Source organism: Callorhinchus milii, unplaced genomic scaffold, assembly GCF_018977255.1.
Source record: "Callorhinchus milii isolate IMCB2004 unplaced genomic scaffold, IMCB_Cmil_1.0 Scaffold2, whole genome shotgun sequence".
Classification (NCBI taxonomy): domain Eukaryota; kingdom Metazoa; phylum Chordata; class Chondrichthyes; order Chimaeriformes; family Callorhinchidae; genus Callorhinchus; species Callorhinchus milii.
This window is the reverse complement of record NW_024704743.1, coordinates 74,568,964-74,588,621: the sequence shown is the minus strand read 5'-3', so window position 1 is coordinate 74,588,621 and position 19,658 is coordinate 74,568,964. Positions and strand designations below refer to the sequence as shown.

General features: G+C 43.7%; 1 protein-coding gene and 1 non-coding gene across 2 annotated transcripts; one reads left to right on the top strand and one right to left on the bottom strand.

Annotated features, from left to right (window-relative positions):
• The first annotated feature begins 1,529 nt into the window (after positions 1–1,529).
• LOC103183375 (zinc transporter ZIP6) lies at positions 1,530–19,400 on the top strand. The gene is made up of 11 exons (XM_042332297.1): positions 1,530–1,593; positions 2,651–2,679; positions 4,695–5,491; positions 8,373–8,563; positions 9,242–9,413; positions 10,487–10,642; positions 12,513–12,618; positions 13,114–13,500; positions 16,136–16,216; positions 17,507–17,697; positions 18,711–19,400. The coding sequence occupies exons 1-11, from the start codon at positions 1,535–1,537 to the stop codon at positions 18,861–18,863; spliced, it is 2,322 nt and encodes a 773-aa protein (XP_042188231.1). The 5' UTR covers positions 1,530–1,534; the 3' UTR covers positions 18,864–19,400.
• On the bottom strand, positions 4,076–4,147 carry trnav-uac. Its single transcript has one exon. It is a non-coding gene; the product is annotated as a tRNA-Val (tRNA).
• Positions 19,401–19,658: the final 258 nt, after the last annotated feature.

Sequence of the window (19,658 nt, the reverse complement as noted above, 5' to 3'; positions counted from 1 at the left end):
AGAGAGTTGAAAGCAAATTGTGCTGATTTAAAATCTTTTCAATGCTGCTGAAACGCTTATCAGTTTCATTGTCCCCTCCAGACTGGATTTCTCCAATGCACCCCTCACTGGCTTTCCAACTCGACTATTCACACACTCCAACTCATCCAAAATGTGTCCTACCCCATATTGAAATTTACATGCCTTTCACCCCCAACTATTCCAGGCTTTACTGGTACCCTGGTTCCCAACGGATTGATTTCCAGGTTTTGAAATGCTTCCTACTGTACTTTGGAAGATATTGACAATTTTCAACATTAATATTGAGCAAAGGAAATAATTTTGGTTCATCACCTGTAATTTCCCCTGAATCGGAGCTTTTGGATGACCTGAAAATTAAAGTGAAATATTAAAATGGGTTGCATTCAAAAAGGATGCTACGGTTACTGATAATAATCCTTGCATTTGATATAGCGCCTTATGTCCTTGAGACATTTCAAAATGCTTCACAGGATATACTGTAAAGTGAATTGACTATATTTTGTTGTATGCAAAGTAGCTGTAACATTTGCCTACAATAACGGTCTAATGATGATAACTAAAGAGCTTTGAGGTGCTCGATGTGATAAAGTGCTTCTTTTGCAGTTGATTGAAGGTATTTAAATGAGTTAAGTGTCATGTGGAATTACCGTACAGGAGACTATTTGGCTTATTGCGTGGGACGTAACACTTTTATGTACATATTTTGAAAAATAAAACCAGGGACCAGTTTTTGAGGCACCTAAACTCGACAATACTGTATGGGCAGAAGCGCTATATCAAATGCAAGGATTATTATTATTATAAACAAGCCAGCTTTCAAACTTGTAGTTCTCATCTGTGTATCAGGGACTGTGATGGGTTATGGAAGCCGGGGCAAGCTGTTCAAGTCTCTGAGCTTGGTGCATGTGCAAACAAAGACAAACCAAGCCTGTATAATATAGTACTCATTTGTGCAAGGGACTGTAACAGGCTGCAGATGCCAAGGACAGCTTTCCAGGTGCCTGAATCTTGGTAATACTGTAGCATCTGTGCCAAGGAACAAACCGAGGTTGTGCAGTTCTCATTTGTGTATGGGGCTGTGACAGGCTGCAGAAAACATGGCACAGCTTGTCAGGTGCCTGAACTGTTGTGCCAAACACAGTGACCAGGGTTTTGCCAGAAATCAGAACACGTTTGTAGCCCAAAGCGAACTCAATAGCAGCCCCAAAGTAGCCCAATACTGTGTGCTGCCTCCTGTGGGTACCAGAGTAGGCAATGTAGGTCAGTGCGTTTGAAGTTGTGTAAGAAAAGATCTTCAAAGGAAAAAAAAAACGTTTTGCAGATTTAAATTAAAATTTTAACAATTTTAGCTCACCCCCCGCCCCCCCCCCCCCCCGCAGCGCCGATTTGTCACTCACAGCACAACACAAACCCGCCCAATTGGCCGTGAACCCGCCCCACCTGTCCACACTGGCGGTGACATGGCGGGGACCCGCCGTGGGGGGGCGCTGGGAATGAGTCGAGGGAGCGGCGCATGCGTGGCGGAGCGCGCGCTGATCCCGCGACCGTCCTTTGTGTGAGCGCGCGGCGGAGGTGAGAGGGGCACATGTGGGGGGCGGGGGGGGCTGTGGGGGGCTGGGGGGGGGGCGGGGGGTGGGCAGGGGGTGTGGGGTGTGAGGGGGCAGTGAGGGGGGCAGTGAGGGGGGCATGGGGGTGTGAGGAGGGGCGGGGGGTCTGTGAGGGGGGGCAGGGGGGTGTGGGGGGGCTGTGAGGGGTGTGGGGGTGGGCAGGGGGTGTGGGGGGGCTGTGAGGGGTGTGGGGGGTGGGCAGGGGGTGTGGGGGGGCAGAGGGTGTGGGGGGGACTGTGGGGCTGTGGGGGGTGGGGGGGACTGTGGGGCTGTGGGGGTGTGGATGGCGGGGGCTGTGGGGGGCTGTGGGGGTGTGGATGGCGGGGGCTGTGGGGGCTGTGGGGGTGTGGATGGCGGGGACTGTGGGGGCTGTGGGGGTGTGGATGGCGGGGGCTGTGGGGGGCATGCACTCCCCCCCCCCACTGCACGGCACGGCGGGCTGGGCATGCACTCCCCCCCCCCCCCCCCCACTGCACGGCATGGCACGGCGGGCTGGGCATGCACTCCCCCCCCCCCCCCCCCACTGCACGGCATGGCACGGCGGGCTGGGCATGCACTCCCCCCCCCCCCCCCCACTGCACGGCACGGCACGGCGGGCTGGGCATGCACTCCCCCCCCCCCCCCCCCCCACTGCACGGCACGGCACGGCGGGCTGGGCATGCACTCCCCCCCCCCCCCCCCCCACTGCACGGCACGGCGGGCTGGGCATGCACTCCCCCCCCCCCCCCCACTGCACGGCACGGCGGGCTGGGCATGCACTCCCCCCCCCACTGCACGGCACGGCACGGCGGGCTGGGCATGCACTCCCCCCCCCCCCCCCCCCCCCCCACTGCACGGCACGGCACGGCGGGCTGGGCATGCACTCCCCCCCCCCCCCCGTGCGGTCGGTGTGCAGCACTGACTGGGCACCTGTGCAGCAGCAGCTCCGGAGAGACATGGGTTTGGTTATTAGCAAAAGTGTTAAATAGAAATGCATTAAAAACTTCCTGTTCCTTATTCACTCCACAATACAACGTCTGGAGATCCAACGTTTTGCCAATTGTCTTCCCAGGTAATGGCCTTAAAATGTTATCTTCTTTTGCATGATTTGCACATAGAGATGGTGTCAGAGGCCTTTGGTTTTTGGAGATTCACAAGGATAATCCCAGAACTGAAGAGGTTATAGCTATCAGGAAAGGCTGAACGTGTGCTTGTGGAGGGTAAGGGGTGACCTGATTGAGATCTTCAAAATTATGAAAGGTTTTGATAGGGTAGACATAGAGAAGGTGTTTCCATATATTTGTGGGCAAAACCATGGGGGGAGACCAATACCAGGGGCCATCAATATACAATAGTCACAAATAGATCAGATAGGGAAGTTAGAAGAAATTTCTTCACACAGAGAGTAGTGGGAATGTGGAACTTGCTACCACAAGGAGTTGTTGAGGCAGATAGCATAGATACAACGACAACAACTTGGATTTATATAGCGCCCTCCATGCCAGACGGCATCTCAGATATATTTAAGGGGAAGCGAGATAGGTACATGAGAGAGAAAGGAATAGAAGGTTATGCTTGAAGGCTCAGTTGAGAAAGGGCAGGAGGAGGCTCATGTGGAGCATAAACACCGGCATAGACCAGTTGGGCCGAATGGCGTGTTTCTGTGCTGTATATTCTAATGTATTCTTCCCCAGACGCCACACAAGTGATCATCCTTGGTGGGACTTTGTCAAGAAGACCTTAATAATAGTTTTGCCCACAAATATACGGTCAATTCACTTTACAGTATATTCTGTGAAGCGCTTTGAGATGTCTAGAAGACGTGGAAAGCGCTATACCAGATACAAAGATTATTATTATCATTTGCATTTATATAGCTAGCACGTTAGAGGGCTGAGTAATAATAATAATAATCCTTGCATTTAATATAGAGTCTTTAACATCGCACCAAAGAGCTTCATAAGATACACTACATTTTGTATTAAATCTTCACTATCATGGCGATACATGCGGATTTGAGTGATGAGCCCCTACATTTGATGCAGCATCTTATCTCAGTAGATTGCCTGATGTACTGCAATAGAAACAGAAATTTACAGCACATACATAAGGGAGAAAGGAATAGAGGAGTACTTTAGAGGGAATTAGGGTTGGGGTTTCATGTTGTGTATAAACACAAACGTGGACTAGTTGAGCCAAATGGTCTGTAGAATTTATGTAATTAATAATAATAATAATAATCCTTGCATTTGATATAGCGCTTTTCACGTCGGGAGGACGTCCCAAAGCGCTTCACAGAACAAACTGTAAAGTGAATTGACTGTATATTTGTGGGCGAACGCGGCAGCCAATTGCGCACAGCAATGTCCCACAAACAGTCGTAGATTGAAAATGACCAATTTATTATTGTTTTTGGTTTTGGAGGGATTATTATTAGGCGTGTGGAGTAAGGAAACTTGCCCAAGGTTTCGCCCTGCCTGGAATTGAACTCAGGTCTCTCGCTTGTAAAGCGAGTGCTCTAACCACTGAGCTACAGGACTCCAATTATACATAGAAGGAGGCAATTTGGCATATCTTGTCTGATCCACTCCTAACTGTTTTCTTTTAGTTTTGTTAATCCCACTTCACCCTAAATATTTGTAATTCTTAGTTCTTTATCAGGTTCCTTTTTGAATTATTATTGATTCAGCCTCAATAGCTGTTTGGGTTAATGAATTCAACACTCTTAAATTCCTTCTAACCTCTCCCCTGATTCTTCTGCTAACAACTCTGACACTATGCCCCTTGTCACCAAGTCCCCAACTGAATAGTTTTTCTGCGAATAACCTGTTATTGCTCCTTCAGTATCTGAAACGCTTCTATCACTTCCTCTCTTTCAACATAAGACTCCCAACTGTAGTCGTATACAATTTCAACATGCCTTTCCTACTTTTATATTCAATACCCCTGCGTTCCCAGATCCCCATTTGCTATGTTGAAACCTTATAGACTGGACCTGAACAATACATTAAAAATACAAAACAGTGGGATCAGCTCCTTTCAGATAAAGAGTTTTCTGACTTTTACCTGCTTTTTCCTTTTCCTCAGGAATGACTCGGCTACACAGGGATCTATATGGCAGAATTTGCTTGTCATGTTTCCTGATCTTCTACTGGAATGGGTGCCAAGGCCGCGCAGACCATGACTCTGACTGCGCAGTTGGCGAACACAACCATGATCTTGAAAATGGTGACCACATACTCCAGCCAGATATAAACACAGCAAATGTGGACAGGCATAAGGCTGTGGGGGAACAGAAGTACTACCTGCATAAGCTTTTTGATCATTATGGAAATAATGGCACTCTAACAGTCAAGGGGTTGGAAAAGTTGTTACATAATATGGGAGTAGGTAGAACCAGAATGCTGAAAACTAAACGTGAGCATTTTGACTCCGATCATGACCATCTGGAGCATGAGTTACAAGCTGACGTAGAAATTCATCACCACTGTTGCCCTGAGCACCAACATATTCAATTAAGAAGTGGCTCACAAACCACTCCCAAGGTTGCTCCAAAAAAGAAAGAACATTATCCAAAGCAGCATCGTGACAAGATCCACCATAGTTTAAGTACCACCCAACAGTCTCTCATCACTGCTATGGAAAGATCTGAAAGCAGAAAACATGCAAGACCAGTGCGAAGTCTTCAGAGTACAAAATCTGCTGCTGTAAATGCAGATTGGACTGAGATGCCTCAAGATCCACCTGCCACTACAGCAGATGGTTCCAGTAGTAATACATACAGTCAAACACAGGCAGATTCGGTTACTTTGAAAGAAATGAATGAAGATGTACATGGAACCAATGGTCATCATAAAAGTGATAAAGACGTGCCAGAAGAGGAGGTAAATCCATTTATCCAATCAGCTAGCAATAGATTCCAGAAGCCATTTCAAGAGCCATTTGCACCGCAGATTTCTTGTAGGTTCGACCCGAAATCTGCGTTGTAACGGACGTTTGGTGCCACTGTTTTTTTTAATATAAATAACACCACCTACAGGATTGTCTTCACCACTTCAGTTTGGGATCAGTTAACTATGACGAGCTCAAAGCTCCATAATTATTGTCTTGGTGTTTTTTCCATATAATATGTAAATGGTAGGATGTCACTCATTAAAACACCAAATTACATTTGAAAGCGCCTTGAATAAGATAATTAAGGTGTTGCACCCGAGCTGGGGGTTGGGATCAGGAGGGGTGGAGGGAGGATAGGGGTAGGAGGGTAACCAAAGGCCCAGTGGAAGAGGAAGGTTGTGAGACGTGCCTTGAAGGAGGCAAGGGAGCGCGTGAGGCGAAGGGACTGTAGGATGGAGTTCCAGGGGGTGAGGGTAGAGAGGCTGAAGGCTGAACCGCCGATGGTGGGGCGGGCCGAGCAGGCGATCTGGAGCAGGCCAGATTCTGGCGAGCAGTATGGAGCTAGTGGGTCACAGAGGTAGGGAGGAGCAAGGTCATGGAGGGCTTTCAAAGTGAAGGCAAGAACTAACATGGTTTGAGTTTTATAACTCAAAAGAGCGATTTAGAAAAACAGATAGCAGTAGCACAGACGCAACGGATTTGTCTAACTCTCCCCACCCCCGGGGCATTGCTTCTGTGAACAATTTTACTGGTGTTGAATGTCAGGCAGTGGAATATTGTGTATTTAAATGCACCCATTGAGAGCTTCACTTTGGACAGCTATTTTTGTTGCTGCCACTCGCCCTGTTCTCAAACTAACTTTCAGCATCAAAAATGCAGCAAACTCTGCTAAATAATAGAATGTTCTTGATAACCACATGGATTTACTGTGATTGCAAATGACAGAACAAACTAGAACTGTCTAACAGTATTTGAGGGTATTCACTGAAAGTCAGCAGTGGAGTCTTTGAAGAGCTAGCAATGTTTTTTTTAAATAAGTGCATCAGCTTTAATAATAATAATAATCCTTGCATTTGACATAGCGCTTTTATCATGTCTTTGAGATGTCTCAAAGCGCTTCACAGAATATGCTGTGAAGTGAATTGACTGTATTTTCTGGGCAGAACGCGGCAGCCAATAGTGCATAGCAGTGTCCCACAAACAGTTGTGGATTGAGTGACCAAATTTGTTCTAAGGAATTATTATCTCTGGAAAAGTGATCCATCAATTGACTAACAACTGGGTTCCCACTTGCTGATAGGTAAACAGAGGCGTGTGGAGTAAGGAAACTTGCCCAACGTTTCGCTCTGCCCGGGATTCAAACCCCGGTCCTCTCGCTTGCGAGGCGAGTGCTCTAACCACTGAGCTACAGGACTCCAATGTCCTATGTGTACTGATGTGTGTATGTATTGGAAATGTGCACTTGTTCAACGTGCAGTTCACAAGAGTTTCCAGGTACCTACTATCCACCTAGTGAGGGCTCAGACCTGCAATTGTCAACGAGTGACTGAACTCTGGGAGAAGGGAAGGGAGAGTAGTTAAGCGGGTCTCCTTGGGGCTGAATTGCCTCCTTGCAAATTAAATATTAGACTTGAGTCTAACTTCAGATATAATTGTGATGCTTTGCATCATTTTATTATATTTCAGTCATTACGACCTCTACACATTTCAACAATGAGTGAAACTTTATTCTGCTTCCATGTTTGAGGACAAAACAAATCCTCTCTTGGATTCAGTGATATAAATTTTAATCCCTTTGGAACACATTTACAATGTTTCACATAACACAAAGTAATCATTACCCAAGCCTATCTGTGGCCCAGATATTCAAATTGCTTTAGTCATAAGACCATGGACTTGATATATTTACAAATTTTGAAAAGATTTTATTTTTGCAGTTGTTAAAAAGATTGATTAGACATAAAATTTAAAAAAATCCTTGCATTTGATTTGCATGGGCCTTTCACGTTGGGGGGAACCTGTCAAAGTGCTTCACAATGATATACGTGCAACAGATTTACTTATGTATAAGTTACTGTCAAAGCCCTCCAGGGCTTTGCACCTCCCACCTCTGTGACCTCCTAACCTCCTACCAACCTGTCTGCTCCCTCCGCTTAGCGGGCTCTGGCCTGCTTCACATCCCTCACCTTGCCAGCTCCATCATTGGCAAGGCTGGCAAGGTGCAGTGAGCCTCTCTGCCCCCACCCTCTGGAACTCCATCCCCAGTCCCCCTGCCCCCCTCCCATGTCTCCTTCGAGACCCGTTTCAAGACCCTCCTCTTCGACCGTGCCTTTGGTCACCCTCTTACTCCTACCGTCCCTGCCCTCCACCCCTCCTGTTCCCAACCACCAGCTCAGGCGCGGATCTCTGATTGTTCAGCGCCTTGGGACATCCTCCTGATGTGAATGGCACTACACAAATGAATTTGTTGTTGTTGTGTAAAGCTTAGGCACGAATTGCAATACATACATGTGTGTGTATGTATTGGAAATGTGCATTTGTTCAATGCATGATTCACAAGGATTTCCTGGTACCTGCTATCCACGTAGTGAGGACTCTGACCTGCATTTGTCAACTAGTGACTAGTCTAGGGTGAACATAACATCTGGGGCAATTGGATAGGTTGAGATGGAGCAAAACCTCTTAACATCAGGATTGAAAACAGGGCAGAACAAGCTGCCAGTTGAGACTTTGGTCGCAGTATGTCAGTGTGCAATGAAGAATAAAGCAGATGTAAGACTTGCAGTGGATGGGAAGCAGAATTGTGTTTTACTCTTTGCAATCTAATGCAGGATGTTTGTTTGATTTGTGTATATATTTGTATCATTGCAGTGCCTAAATGCAGCCCAACTACTCTTGACCCATGGAATGCATCCACAGGCAACTCTTACTTCCGAACAGTTTAGCTACCTGTGCCCAGCTCTGTTGGATCAGATTGACAGTAAGGTTTGCATCATCCATGGAAATAAACAGATCCATTCGGAGAATCCAAGACCAGAGATTTCTGTTGCAGCAGGCAAGCAATTTTCTTTCTTTGTGTTAAAGTATGAACAAGAAGATATAATACACGTGGCAAAATACAAATCTACTTTCTACTATTTTCCTGCTGAAAAAACAATTTCTGTATGCTTATGGAGGATGTGTGTGTGTGTTGAGGGGGGGGGGGCGGGAATCTAACATGCCATTCAAATTTGTGAAATCAATTAAAGTATCAAACCAGCTCTAACGCTATTCTCAATGCTGATCTCAGTAAAGATGATTCTTGCATTTATTTCCCAGTGTACGCATCACGGGTTCCAACTACAGGCTTGTGAGATCCCTGCTTTAACTCCAGCATTTCAGTTAATAATAATAATCCTTTCATTTGATATAGCGCCTTATCACGTTGTTGAGAGGTCTCAAAATGTTTCACAGAATATACAGTAAAGTGATGTTCAGCAAAAATGTGTGATCCTATTAACCAATTCAATCTACTTTTGGAATAGAGTTCCTGTGTGTCTTGTGTAATCTACTTCCAGTTACCGGGGAGGAGGTGGGGTGGGTGGGTGGTGGCTCTGATCCCTTAATAAAAAATCTTGTTATACGTCATTGTGTTTTGCATCCTGTTGTTGAAATTAATTTTAATTGGCTCAGTAATAAGTTACAAATATTCAGAAAGTGTGGTTGATGATTGATTCAATGTTCTCTTTCTGTTTTGCTACAGTTTGGATCGGTGGCTTTGTCTCTGTCACAATCATCAGCTTCCTGTCTCTGATGGGAATAATCCTTATACCCTTAATGAATCTATCCTTCTTCAAGTTCCTGTTGACATTTTTGGTGGCTTTAGCCGTTGGTACCCTGAGCGGGGATGCGTTTTTGCATCTCCTGCCACATGTAAGTACTGCCTGTCTCACAAGCCTCTGCTGACGCCTGAATACAAGACATACAACACATGCTAAAAACTGTCGCAGATTTGGACCAGGGCTATCGTGTTTGCCTATAACAGTCACTACTACACTGGACATTGAAACTGAATTCAAACTACGGGTGACATTTTCAAACGTGTAGGTGGGATGCATGGAGTTCTCAGCTGAGTTTTCATGCTCTGGGTGATGGTGATGGGTTTCGAATGTGTCAGACACCCAGCTGACCCCCCAAAAAAAACCCGTTTGCTGCAATAAATATATGGCAAATACAAGGTTTTTATTTACGACACCTTTACGTGCAATACGTAAATTTCTCCCCCATTAGATGTGCATGTAGCACTCACTCTGCTTTGTAGGGTATGACTGTTGCCTCTAGTGTCTCTCAACAAAGCAAAATGTTGATTTGTCAACTGACCCTCCAGAATAATGCTGGACGAATGCTACATTGTCAGAGCTGACATCCTTCAGATGAAACATTAAACCAGTCTGCCTGTTCATCGGGTAGACATTAAAAATTCTGTGGCACTATTGGAAAAGAAAAGGGAATTTCTCCCACTGGTGATAATTGTGGCCCAGATTAGATATTGTTGTACATTTTAGGGAGCCCATGGTAAATAGTAATTCTGAGAACTGTATAATTAAGATGCATGAAGGAAGGAGAGTGATGTGAAGTGAGCATTGATAGAGGTGGAGAGGAAGGAGAGAACCCTTGAGTTTATGTACTATTAAAACACACTGGATGGAGTGACTGAAATATTAATGCAGAAAGTTGCAGGGTATTGATTATCCAATAACATCGGTTTAACATCTCATCCAAAGGACGCCAAGATTGAAGCACACCCCCAGCACTGCAATGGAGTGTCAGCCTAGACGTGGATCTTGAACCCAGAGCCTTCTGACTCAGAGGCGAGAGTGCTACCAACTAGGGTGTCACACAAAAAATTTCTTTCAAGAAATACCTTTAAACGTACACGTGGAATTAAGCATTGAAAAGGGACTGTTGGTGCTTTTATTAGTCAATTGTACTCTTGATGTTCACAGTCCCAGGGTATCGCTCACCACGACAGTCATGTTAAAATCGAAGAGGATCACTTGAATGCGGTGTGGAAAGGTCTTGCTGCTCTCGGAGGACTTTACTTTATGTTTCTTATTGAGCACCTTATAACATTAATCAAACTGTACAAAGATAAAAAGAAGGTAAGCACAACCAATATTTACCCTTTATTCTAGTGTTCGTTCTGTAAAAATGCAGGATCCTGTAACTAATCACGGTTCTTTCCATTTTACAGCAAAACGGCACCGAGTCATATCTGAGCACTACAGTAGCCTGACTTCAGTAATCGCAAAAACTAATTGAATCAATAAGAATTTTTCTTAAAATAAATGACAGGCAGCATGGATTCAGAAAGGGTAGATCCTGTTTGCAAAACCTCAGTCCTTTTAAGGAGGTGACATTTCAAATTGAGGTTATGTATGACACAGTGCACCTATATTTCCAAAAGACCTCATGAACTAATGCCAGGGTGTATCGAGACATAGGTTTAATGACTGGTGGAAGGGAAGGAAGCAGTGGTGGTCATTAGTGGAGCTAATAATAATCCTTGCGTTTGATATTGCATCTCCAAGACATCTCAAAGCGCTTCATAAAATATACTGTAAAGTGAATTGACTGTGCAGTTTGTGAAATTTGGAAAGCTAGGTTGAAATGTGAGAAGATATTTATTGTCTCGTGTTTGTGCTGGGATCTTTCCTGTTCCTTTTTATATATTAATGACTTGGATTCTGACTCAATGCAGGGTAGTTAAGTGGTTACATTTACAGGTGAAAAGCCTGGGGAGAGGGAGGTTAAGTGGAATTAGAAGAGGTAGCCAAGATTTTACAAAGCGAGCTGAATGGGTGTGCACCTGGACTGATTGCTGGTAAATGATTTAAATGGTTAAACTGTTGTGGAGTCCTGTAGCTCAGTGGTTAGAGCACTCGCTTTGCAAGCGAGAGACCTGAGTTCAATTCCAGGCAGAGGGCGAAACCTTGGGCAAGTTTCCTTACTCCACACAGAGCCTAATAATAATCCCTCCAAAACCAAAAACAATAATAAATTGGTCATTTTCAATCTACGACTGTTTGTGGGACATTGCTGTCCGCAATTGGCTGCCACGTTCGCCCACAAATATACAGTCAATTCACTTTACAGTGAAGCTGTGAAGCGCTTTGGAACGTCCTCCCGACGTGAAAAGCGCTATATCAAATGCAAGGATTATTATTATTATTATTAAACTAAAAGAGGTTCCCCTCAAACTTTACCTTATCAAATTCCATTTGGCTTTTGTATTCTCTGGCCTTGAGTGTTTGAAAAGCACCATCGATTGTGTTTACTTCTTTCATAGATGCCTCTGCTCATACCTCGTCCAACTGGACAGAGGTGTGTTGGCAAAAAAAGGCCTCAAATGCATTGGGACGGGGAAGACAACAAATCCACTGTGACCTTCAGTAACAGCATCTAAAGAGTGAGGACAACCATAAAGACAATTCTTATTACACAATGTATAAATCACAAGAGAGATTCAGATGCACCCATTAGAACTCTCCGGCCTATTTGATCTCATTCTTATACTGTATCTGACAGAATACCCATCTTACTGTCCTTCCATTACAGCATTACAATGATTCTTTTATCGGATCCAGTATCCTGATCTCAACCATTGTTCCTGGTAACCTGTTCCAGTCATTAATTACCTTCTATTCACGTGTCTGATGTGCAATTGCCCTTCACAATCCTGAACCTGTGGCCTCTTGTCGCTTGGTATATCTTTGTTCAAGTCTGCAGAAGGATAGATAGACTATAATGGGTTTGGCTCTACTGAATACTGTTGAAAGTGTTAGCCTCTCGTTCTCTCCTGTGTCCTGACCAAACAGATGGATCTGCAGTTGGCTATCTAGTCACCCATAAACGTCTGTGTTTTTTGTTCCACTCAAATAAAAAAAGGAGAAACAGGCTATCACACAACAAAGAGTTTCTTGTTTGGAAATATTATAATGTAAAAATACATTTTGTTTTTTTTCATCACAGCACAAAAAGGGTGTCCAGGAAGATCAAGAGGTAGATGTTGATAAGGTGTCAGTTGAAGAATGTCCGGTATCTAAGGATGAAAAGCTAAACCTAAAGCCATTCTGTCGTAAGTGTTTGTCGTAATTCTGTTGAATTGCTATTGCTACTAACAATAATCCTTGGATTTGATAAAAGTAGCTCAGTGGTTAGAGCACTCGCTTTGCAAGTGAGAGACCTGAGTTCAATTCCAGGCCGGGCGAAACCTTGGGCAAGTTTCCTTACTCCACACAGAGCCTAATAATAATCCCTCCAAAACAAAAAACAATAATAAATTGGTCATTTTCAATCTACGACTGTTTGTGGGACATTGCTGTGCGCAATTGGCTGCCGCGTTCGCCCACAAATATACAGTCAATTCACTTTACAGTGTGTTCTGTGAAGCGCTTTGGGACGTCCTCCCGACGTGAAAAGCGCTATATCAAATGCAAGGATTATTATTATTATTATTAGTCTTATTTTATTCAAAATGTCTCAAAAGAGTTTCAGGGTCAAATACTGACTGTAGTTCAAGCAGTACTGATATACCTTTTGAAAGGCTGATATTTGATTTTTGTATCAACAGATCAGGATGACTTCTCGACGATTGAAGCTAATGATCAGCCAAATCTTCATTCTCTCGATCACAGCCAAAACTCATTAACTCCAGAGCAGGAGGTTATGATAGTACACCCTCATGCCGAAGGCAATTACAATGCATATGTGCCAAGAGGGTGCGAGAACAAATGCCACTCTCATTTCCACGATACCATAGGCAATGCGGATGATTCTCACCACCATCACCACGACTATCACCACATTCTGCACCACCATCATCACCAGAACCATCACCCCCATAGCCATGGGCACCATTACTTCCAAGAGGACCTGAAGGATGCGGGTATAGCTACACTGGCGTGGATGGTGATTATGGGAGACGGGCTGCATAACTTCAGCGATGGCTTAGCGATTGGTGAGATTTTGATTCTCACTTTCACACTAACAAGATTCCATGCAATCCCAATACTAAAGGGTTAACAACCAACCCACAGTGCTGTTGATACATGGGAGGGATTAGTTTCCTTTTATTTGTAAAATCAGGAACTTGAAGACTTGCCCCTGGGGCACAAGTGTTCACAGTTGAGGTATCGTTTCCTTTTTGCAAGACTAATTTTGTGAGTACACAAGGTACTTGGAACTGTTTTCACGTTCTCTTTTGATCTGTTATTGGTCACAAAAATAAATATTTTAAGAGCTCTAGATAGATTTTTTTGGGGTTCAGCAGCCCCTTTATACGTCAACAAACAGGGGACCTTTTATAAGACAGCTGAAACATACCTCACCTCGTGCTTTCATCAGGTTTTATTGTCGATCCGAGATTTTAAGAGAGCAGGATTAGAAACTAAAGATATTCAGTAACCATTAAGTGCTCCAAGCCAGTGTGTTGAGAGAGTTTGCACCCCAGCAGTGTTGGTCTGTATTACAACAACAACAAAATTACATTTGTACAGCTCCGTTCAAGTCGGGAGGACATCCCAAAGAGCTGGACATTCAGTGTTTCGCCGAGCTGGGGGTCGGGATTGGTGAGGATTGGGGGGGAAGGAGAGTGATCGAAGGTACTGTCGAAGAGGAGGGTCTTGAGATGGGTCTTGAAGGAGGCACGGGAGGGGGCAAGGCGGAGGGACTACGGAATGGGAGAGTAGGGAAGTCTTGCTGCAACTGTATAGGGCTCTGGTGAGACTACACCTAGAATACTGTGTGCAGTTTTGGTCTCCTTATTTAAGGAAGGACGTACTTGGAGGGGATGCAGCGTAGATTTACTAGGTTAGTACCAGGGATGAAGGGGATGAGTTACGAGGATAGGCTGACCAATTTGGGCCTATATTCTCTAGAATATAGAAGAATTAGAGGGGATCTTATAGAAACCTATAAGATCATCAAAGGGCATGATAGAGTAGATAGTGGGAGATTGTTTCCCCTGGATGGGGAAACTAAAACCAGGGGTCACAACCTTAAAATCAGAGGCCAACCCTTTCGCACTGAGTTGAGGAAGAACTTCTTCACTCAAAGGGTGGGGAATGTATGGAACTCACTACCCCAAAGGGCTGTTGATGCTCAGTCCTTGAACATATTCAAGACTGAGATAGATAGATTTCTTATTGCAAAAGGGATTAAGGGATATGGGGACAAGGCAGGGTTATGGTATTAGCTGGAGTTAGATTAGAAGATCAGCCATGATTGAATGGCGGGGCAGGCTCGAAGGGCCGAATGGCCTACTCCTGCTCCTACATGTTATGTTATGGAGTTCCAGAGGGTAGGGGCAGAGTGGCAGAAGGCCCGCCCGCCAAGTGACAGAAGCGCTGAGAACCCAAACAACTTCTTTATCTGTATGGGGTTGATAAAGATACCATCTAGAAACGAGTTTCTCCTAGGTCCTGGTCGACTATCCCCGAGATAGCGGGTTGAAGGACCGCCCGCCAATGGTGGGCTGGGCGAGGCGAAGCAGGCCAGAGCCTGCTGAGCAGAGGGAGCGGGCAGGTTGGTAGGGATTTAGGAGGTCACAGAGGTAGCGGGGAGCAAGGCCATGGAGAGCTTTGAAAGTGAGAACCAGGATCTTGAACTGTATCTATCGTCTTGTGTGATGGGAAGCCAGTGGAGTTGGGCGAGAATGGGAGTGATAGGGTCACAAAGCCTGGTGCAGGAGAGGACATGGGCTGCAGAGTTCGGGATGATCTGCATCCTACGGAGGAAGGAGTTGGGGTGGCCGACAAGCAGGGAATTTGTATAGTCGAGCCTCGATGTAATGAAGGCACGTATGAGGGTTTTGGTGGCCTGCGGAGTGAGACAGTGACAGAGCTGGGCGATGTTGCGGAGGTGGGGCAAGGCAGAGCGGATTATGGCACAGATATGTAGGATGGAAAGGATAGTTGAAGGTCAAACAAGATGCCAAAGTTCCGGACTGACTTAGTAAGGTGGAGTGTGCGTCCATGGATGGTGATGCTGTCAGCACCTGAGATGTGGAGCTGCTGACGGAAGCCAATCAGGAGGGCCTCGGTCTTGTTGATGTTCAAATGAAGATAAAGTTAGCTCTCATCCAGGAGTTACCTCTCATCCAGCTCTCATTACTGTGTTACACTCCTATTTGCAATATAAAAGTTCAGTAAGCGAGAGAGAATATTAAATTTTCTGAATCTGATATTCAGAAATATTAGAAAAATTGTCTTCCTTGTATTTTTCAAAGAAGTTCCAAACTTCCGAGTACAAATTCCTCCCCACACTCCCCTAACCCCAATGAGATTATCATGCGTGAAAGCCCTTGCTATGTTAAGGCTGCTGCTGTTTGCAATTTGATGTGAAGCTATCATCTAGTCGTAAAAGAACATTCTGTTCCTTAAGCTATCTCTTGGAAGCGCACAAACCAGGCACGGACTTAAATCACATTAAATAGAATTTAAAACACGTAATTTATCAGATGAGTGCAAATAATTATTTTTTAACTGTCATGGGAGTTTGACAATGTGATACAAATTTTTACATTCTATAACCTCTTCCATTTAATTTGCTTTGCATTTTGAACATTATTGTGTTTTATTTGAATGTTATTTTAGGGGCTGCTTTTACAGGAGGATTGTCAAGTGGATTGAGTACATCAGTTGCTGTCTTCTGCCATGAATTGCCTCATGAACTGGGTAAGTGTATTTATGTAAAAACATACACATTTGTATTGTGTAGCTTATAGTGCAGACTGTAACAAGCTTTGCTCAGTGTTGGTTAAAGCCACTTGACAGATTGAATAGTTTAGCAGTATATGTGCTGATATTACAGGCAGCTTTACTCATTATGCTTTTGGCGATGCCCAATTCATTAGTGCTCGTTGCTAAAGATACTACACATAAAACTGACTGGAATTTTGATAGTCATTTGGGTATCACTTGAGACGGTTCTGTCGCCCTTATATGTACACCCACAATATGGCTCGCTCTCCATTGCAGAGTACTGGGTGACCTCTGTTCAATCCTCACTAATGAATGCAAGTCCCTACAACTAGGTGTAGTTCCACGATGATAGGTACTACCAATTGCTATTTAAATTAAAGCAAATTGGGAAACTTCAGTCAATCTGAGGTTTATTTTACACCTCTGTGACCTAGGCTGAACCTGTTTATATATTCCCTCCGTTGATTTTTACAGAAAGCTCGAGAAAGCACTGTTAAGTTAGCTCAACAGAATTTTATTGTAACTTCGATGAAATGCACAACCCTCGGCTTTCAATCTTAAACGACGAGATAAATATCAACAAACACAACTATGAAATAACAAACATTAATCACACTTACACTACACACGCTAGTAGCCACTTGTAATAAAGTTTATGTAAAAGTGCACGAAGAATCAACCTCTGACTAGTACTCATTAATAGTCAGAGCACATACCTTTGTTGTCATCAGGTAGAAAAATAGCGACCACGAGTATATGGCTCTCGTTCTTTTAGCCCCTCCCCAAATTAAGGTACCCAATGGGAATTGTATTGCACCAATTACCTGATGTAATTGGTGCCTTTTTTATGGTCCAATCACTTTCTCCCCTCAGTTGCCCATTAGGGGACAAGTTCACTTCCAATCCTGCATTTGCACATTGGAATGGTAAATTATCCGCCAAATTGTTGCAGTCAAAGCTAGAGTCAGACTTGATGACACCATAAGTCTCAAAAAACGTTAAATACATTAAAAAAAAATTAAAGCACTACTCAATATATTTAAACGGGCATAGAAAACAAAAGGGGCGACCGTGACACACTACAATTCTAAACTGTCTTGTTCCTATCAGTGGTGCCTGTGCCAGTGCTACACAAAATAACCTCACTGAGATGTAATCTGTACCCAGAAGTTTCCAGTTAAGAAAATTGAGCTGTTTTTATAAAATGGTTAAAACTGTTGTCATTGGGATTGGTTGTCACAATGCATTTCTGTGTGTGAACAGGTGATTTTGCTGTTCTGCTGAAGGCTGGTATGACAGTAAAACAGGCTGTGATGTACAATGTTCTCTCTGCACTCCTGGGGTATCTTGGCATGATAACAGGTACTGCCATTGGTCATTATGCTGAAAATGTCTCCACGTGGATCTTTGCTGTTACTGCTGGCTTGTTCTTGTACGTGGCCCTGGTTGACATGGTAGGTATAGACTTTTTATGTACTTTTAGCATGGTTTCCCTGTTCTAATGATATAAAAATCAGTCCAACATGTTCACTAAACTAACTATAACATAATTGACAGATCCTTCACATTAATACCAGTTCTGTATAATTTCCAAGGATGAACTTTATAACACAACAACTTGCACTTATATAGCGCCCTCCACGCAGGGTATAGCGTCTCAGAGTGTTTATAAGACACTATAACTATTCATTGTATTTGATGTAGGGCCTAAAATGTCAAAACATCTCAAATTACAATACAGTGCAAATTAATAATATAATAAATTGGTCAATCTACGCCTGTTTGTGGGACACCGCTGTGCGCAATTGGCTGCCACGTTTCACCTACAAAATATACAGTCAATTCACTTTAAAGTATATTCTATGAAGCGCTTTGAGACGTCGCGAAGACGTGATATGGCGCTATATCAAATGCAAGCATTATTATTATTTTACTGTACAAAGTTACATTTATATAAGTGTCTTTCATGCTGTGAGGACATCCAAAAGCGCTTAACAGTGCTGGGGATGGGAGCCCAGAGGATGGGTAGGAGAAAGATGACTGAAGGCGTGTTCAAAGAGGTAGGGCTTGAGACTGACCTTGAACAAAAAGAGTGAGGGAGTGAGTCAAAGGAACTTGGTCTCAAATTCAATAGCAACATGTGAAAGCGTTCCACCACCCTCTTTGTGCAAATATTTCTTCTACCTTCCTCCAAAAAAGTGCTCCGCCAATCGACTAACAACCGGGTTCCTACTTACTGATGATAAATAGAGGTATGTGGAATAAGGAAACTTGCCCAATGTTTCTCCCTGCCAGGAATTGAACCCAGGTCCTCTCGCTTGCGAGCAGAGTGCTCTAATCACTAAGCTGCAGGACTCCAAAGTGTTGAATTGACTCTTCATTGCAAAGTTGAAGATGTAGCTGGATTAAACACTGGTCTTTACTACAGCTGAAAGATCTAATCAAATCTCCTAATTCATTCCTGCAGGTTCCTGAAATGCTTCATAATGATGCTGGCGACCATGATTGCAGTCACGGAGGATACTTCCTCTTGCAAAATGCTGGCATCCTGCTGGGGTTTGGTATCATGTTAGTCATCGCTATATTTGAACATAAAATTTTCTTAGACATAAAACTGTGATGTTCTGCCTTACCTGTGAAACCAGGAAATGCTACAAGTAGTGAGGGGCTTCACAACTATCCATTAGCTGAGGACTTGTGATTGATAGTCGACTAGCTATTCTTACCTTTGTCTACTTTCTACTGGTGACTAAGATACTCCCAACAAAGATTCATCTCCTCCTTTGTAACATTAATGCATTGCCATATTGTAATGCCATTCTTGTATCAGCAGACTGGTGTAGGCATGGCTGGACTAAACACAAACGAGCAACTAGTTGCATGACAAAACGTCCTAACAAGTTGTTTTTCAGTGACTCATAAATAAACACTGTATGGCTTTGTTCGCACATTCATTCCTTCAAGAAACTTCCTTCCTTAACTAAGAGAGATAATATGGAACTGTTATGCACCATGTGTAAACACAGAATTTATGACATGTCAATGCATGTATATTATGCTTCATGTAAATCATGTGTGAGCTCACATATGCAGCGGGTGTACATAGGTGCCCTTAAATATGTAATAAACCAATAAAAAGGATTTAATGTTTAAAAAATTCCTTCTGTACACATGCTTTACACATGGTTCTTACATGATACATAATGTTAGCATATTTACACATAGCACATAACACACCACAGTGAATTCAAATAGCTATGAGAAAATATTTTATGTTGCTAATGATGGAATGTCACACCATGTTTTTAATTTGAACCAAGATCAGCAATATTCTTGAAAAGTAGTTTAACCTATTGTTATATGGAGATCCTTCCTCCCTTATTAACACGCTTTGTTAAAACCCGGGTTTACTTAC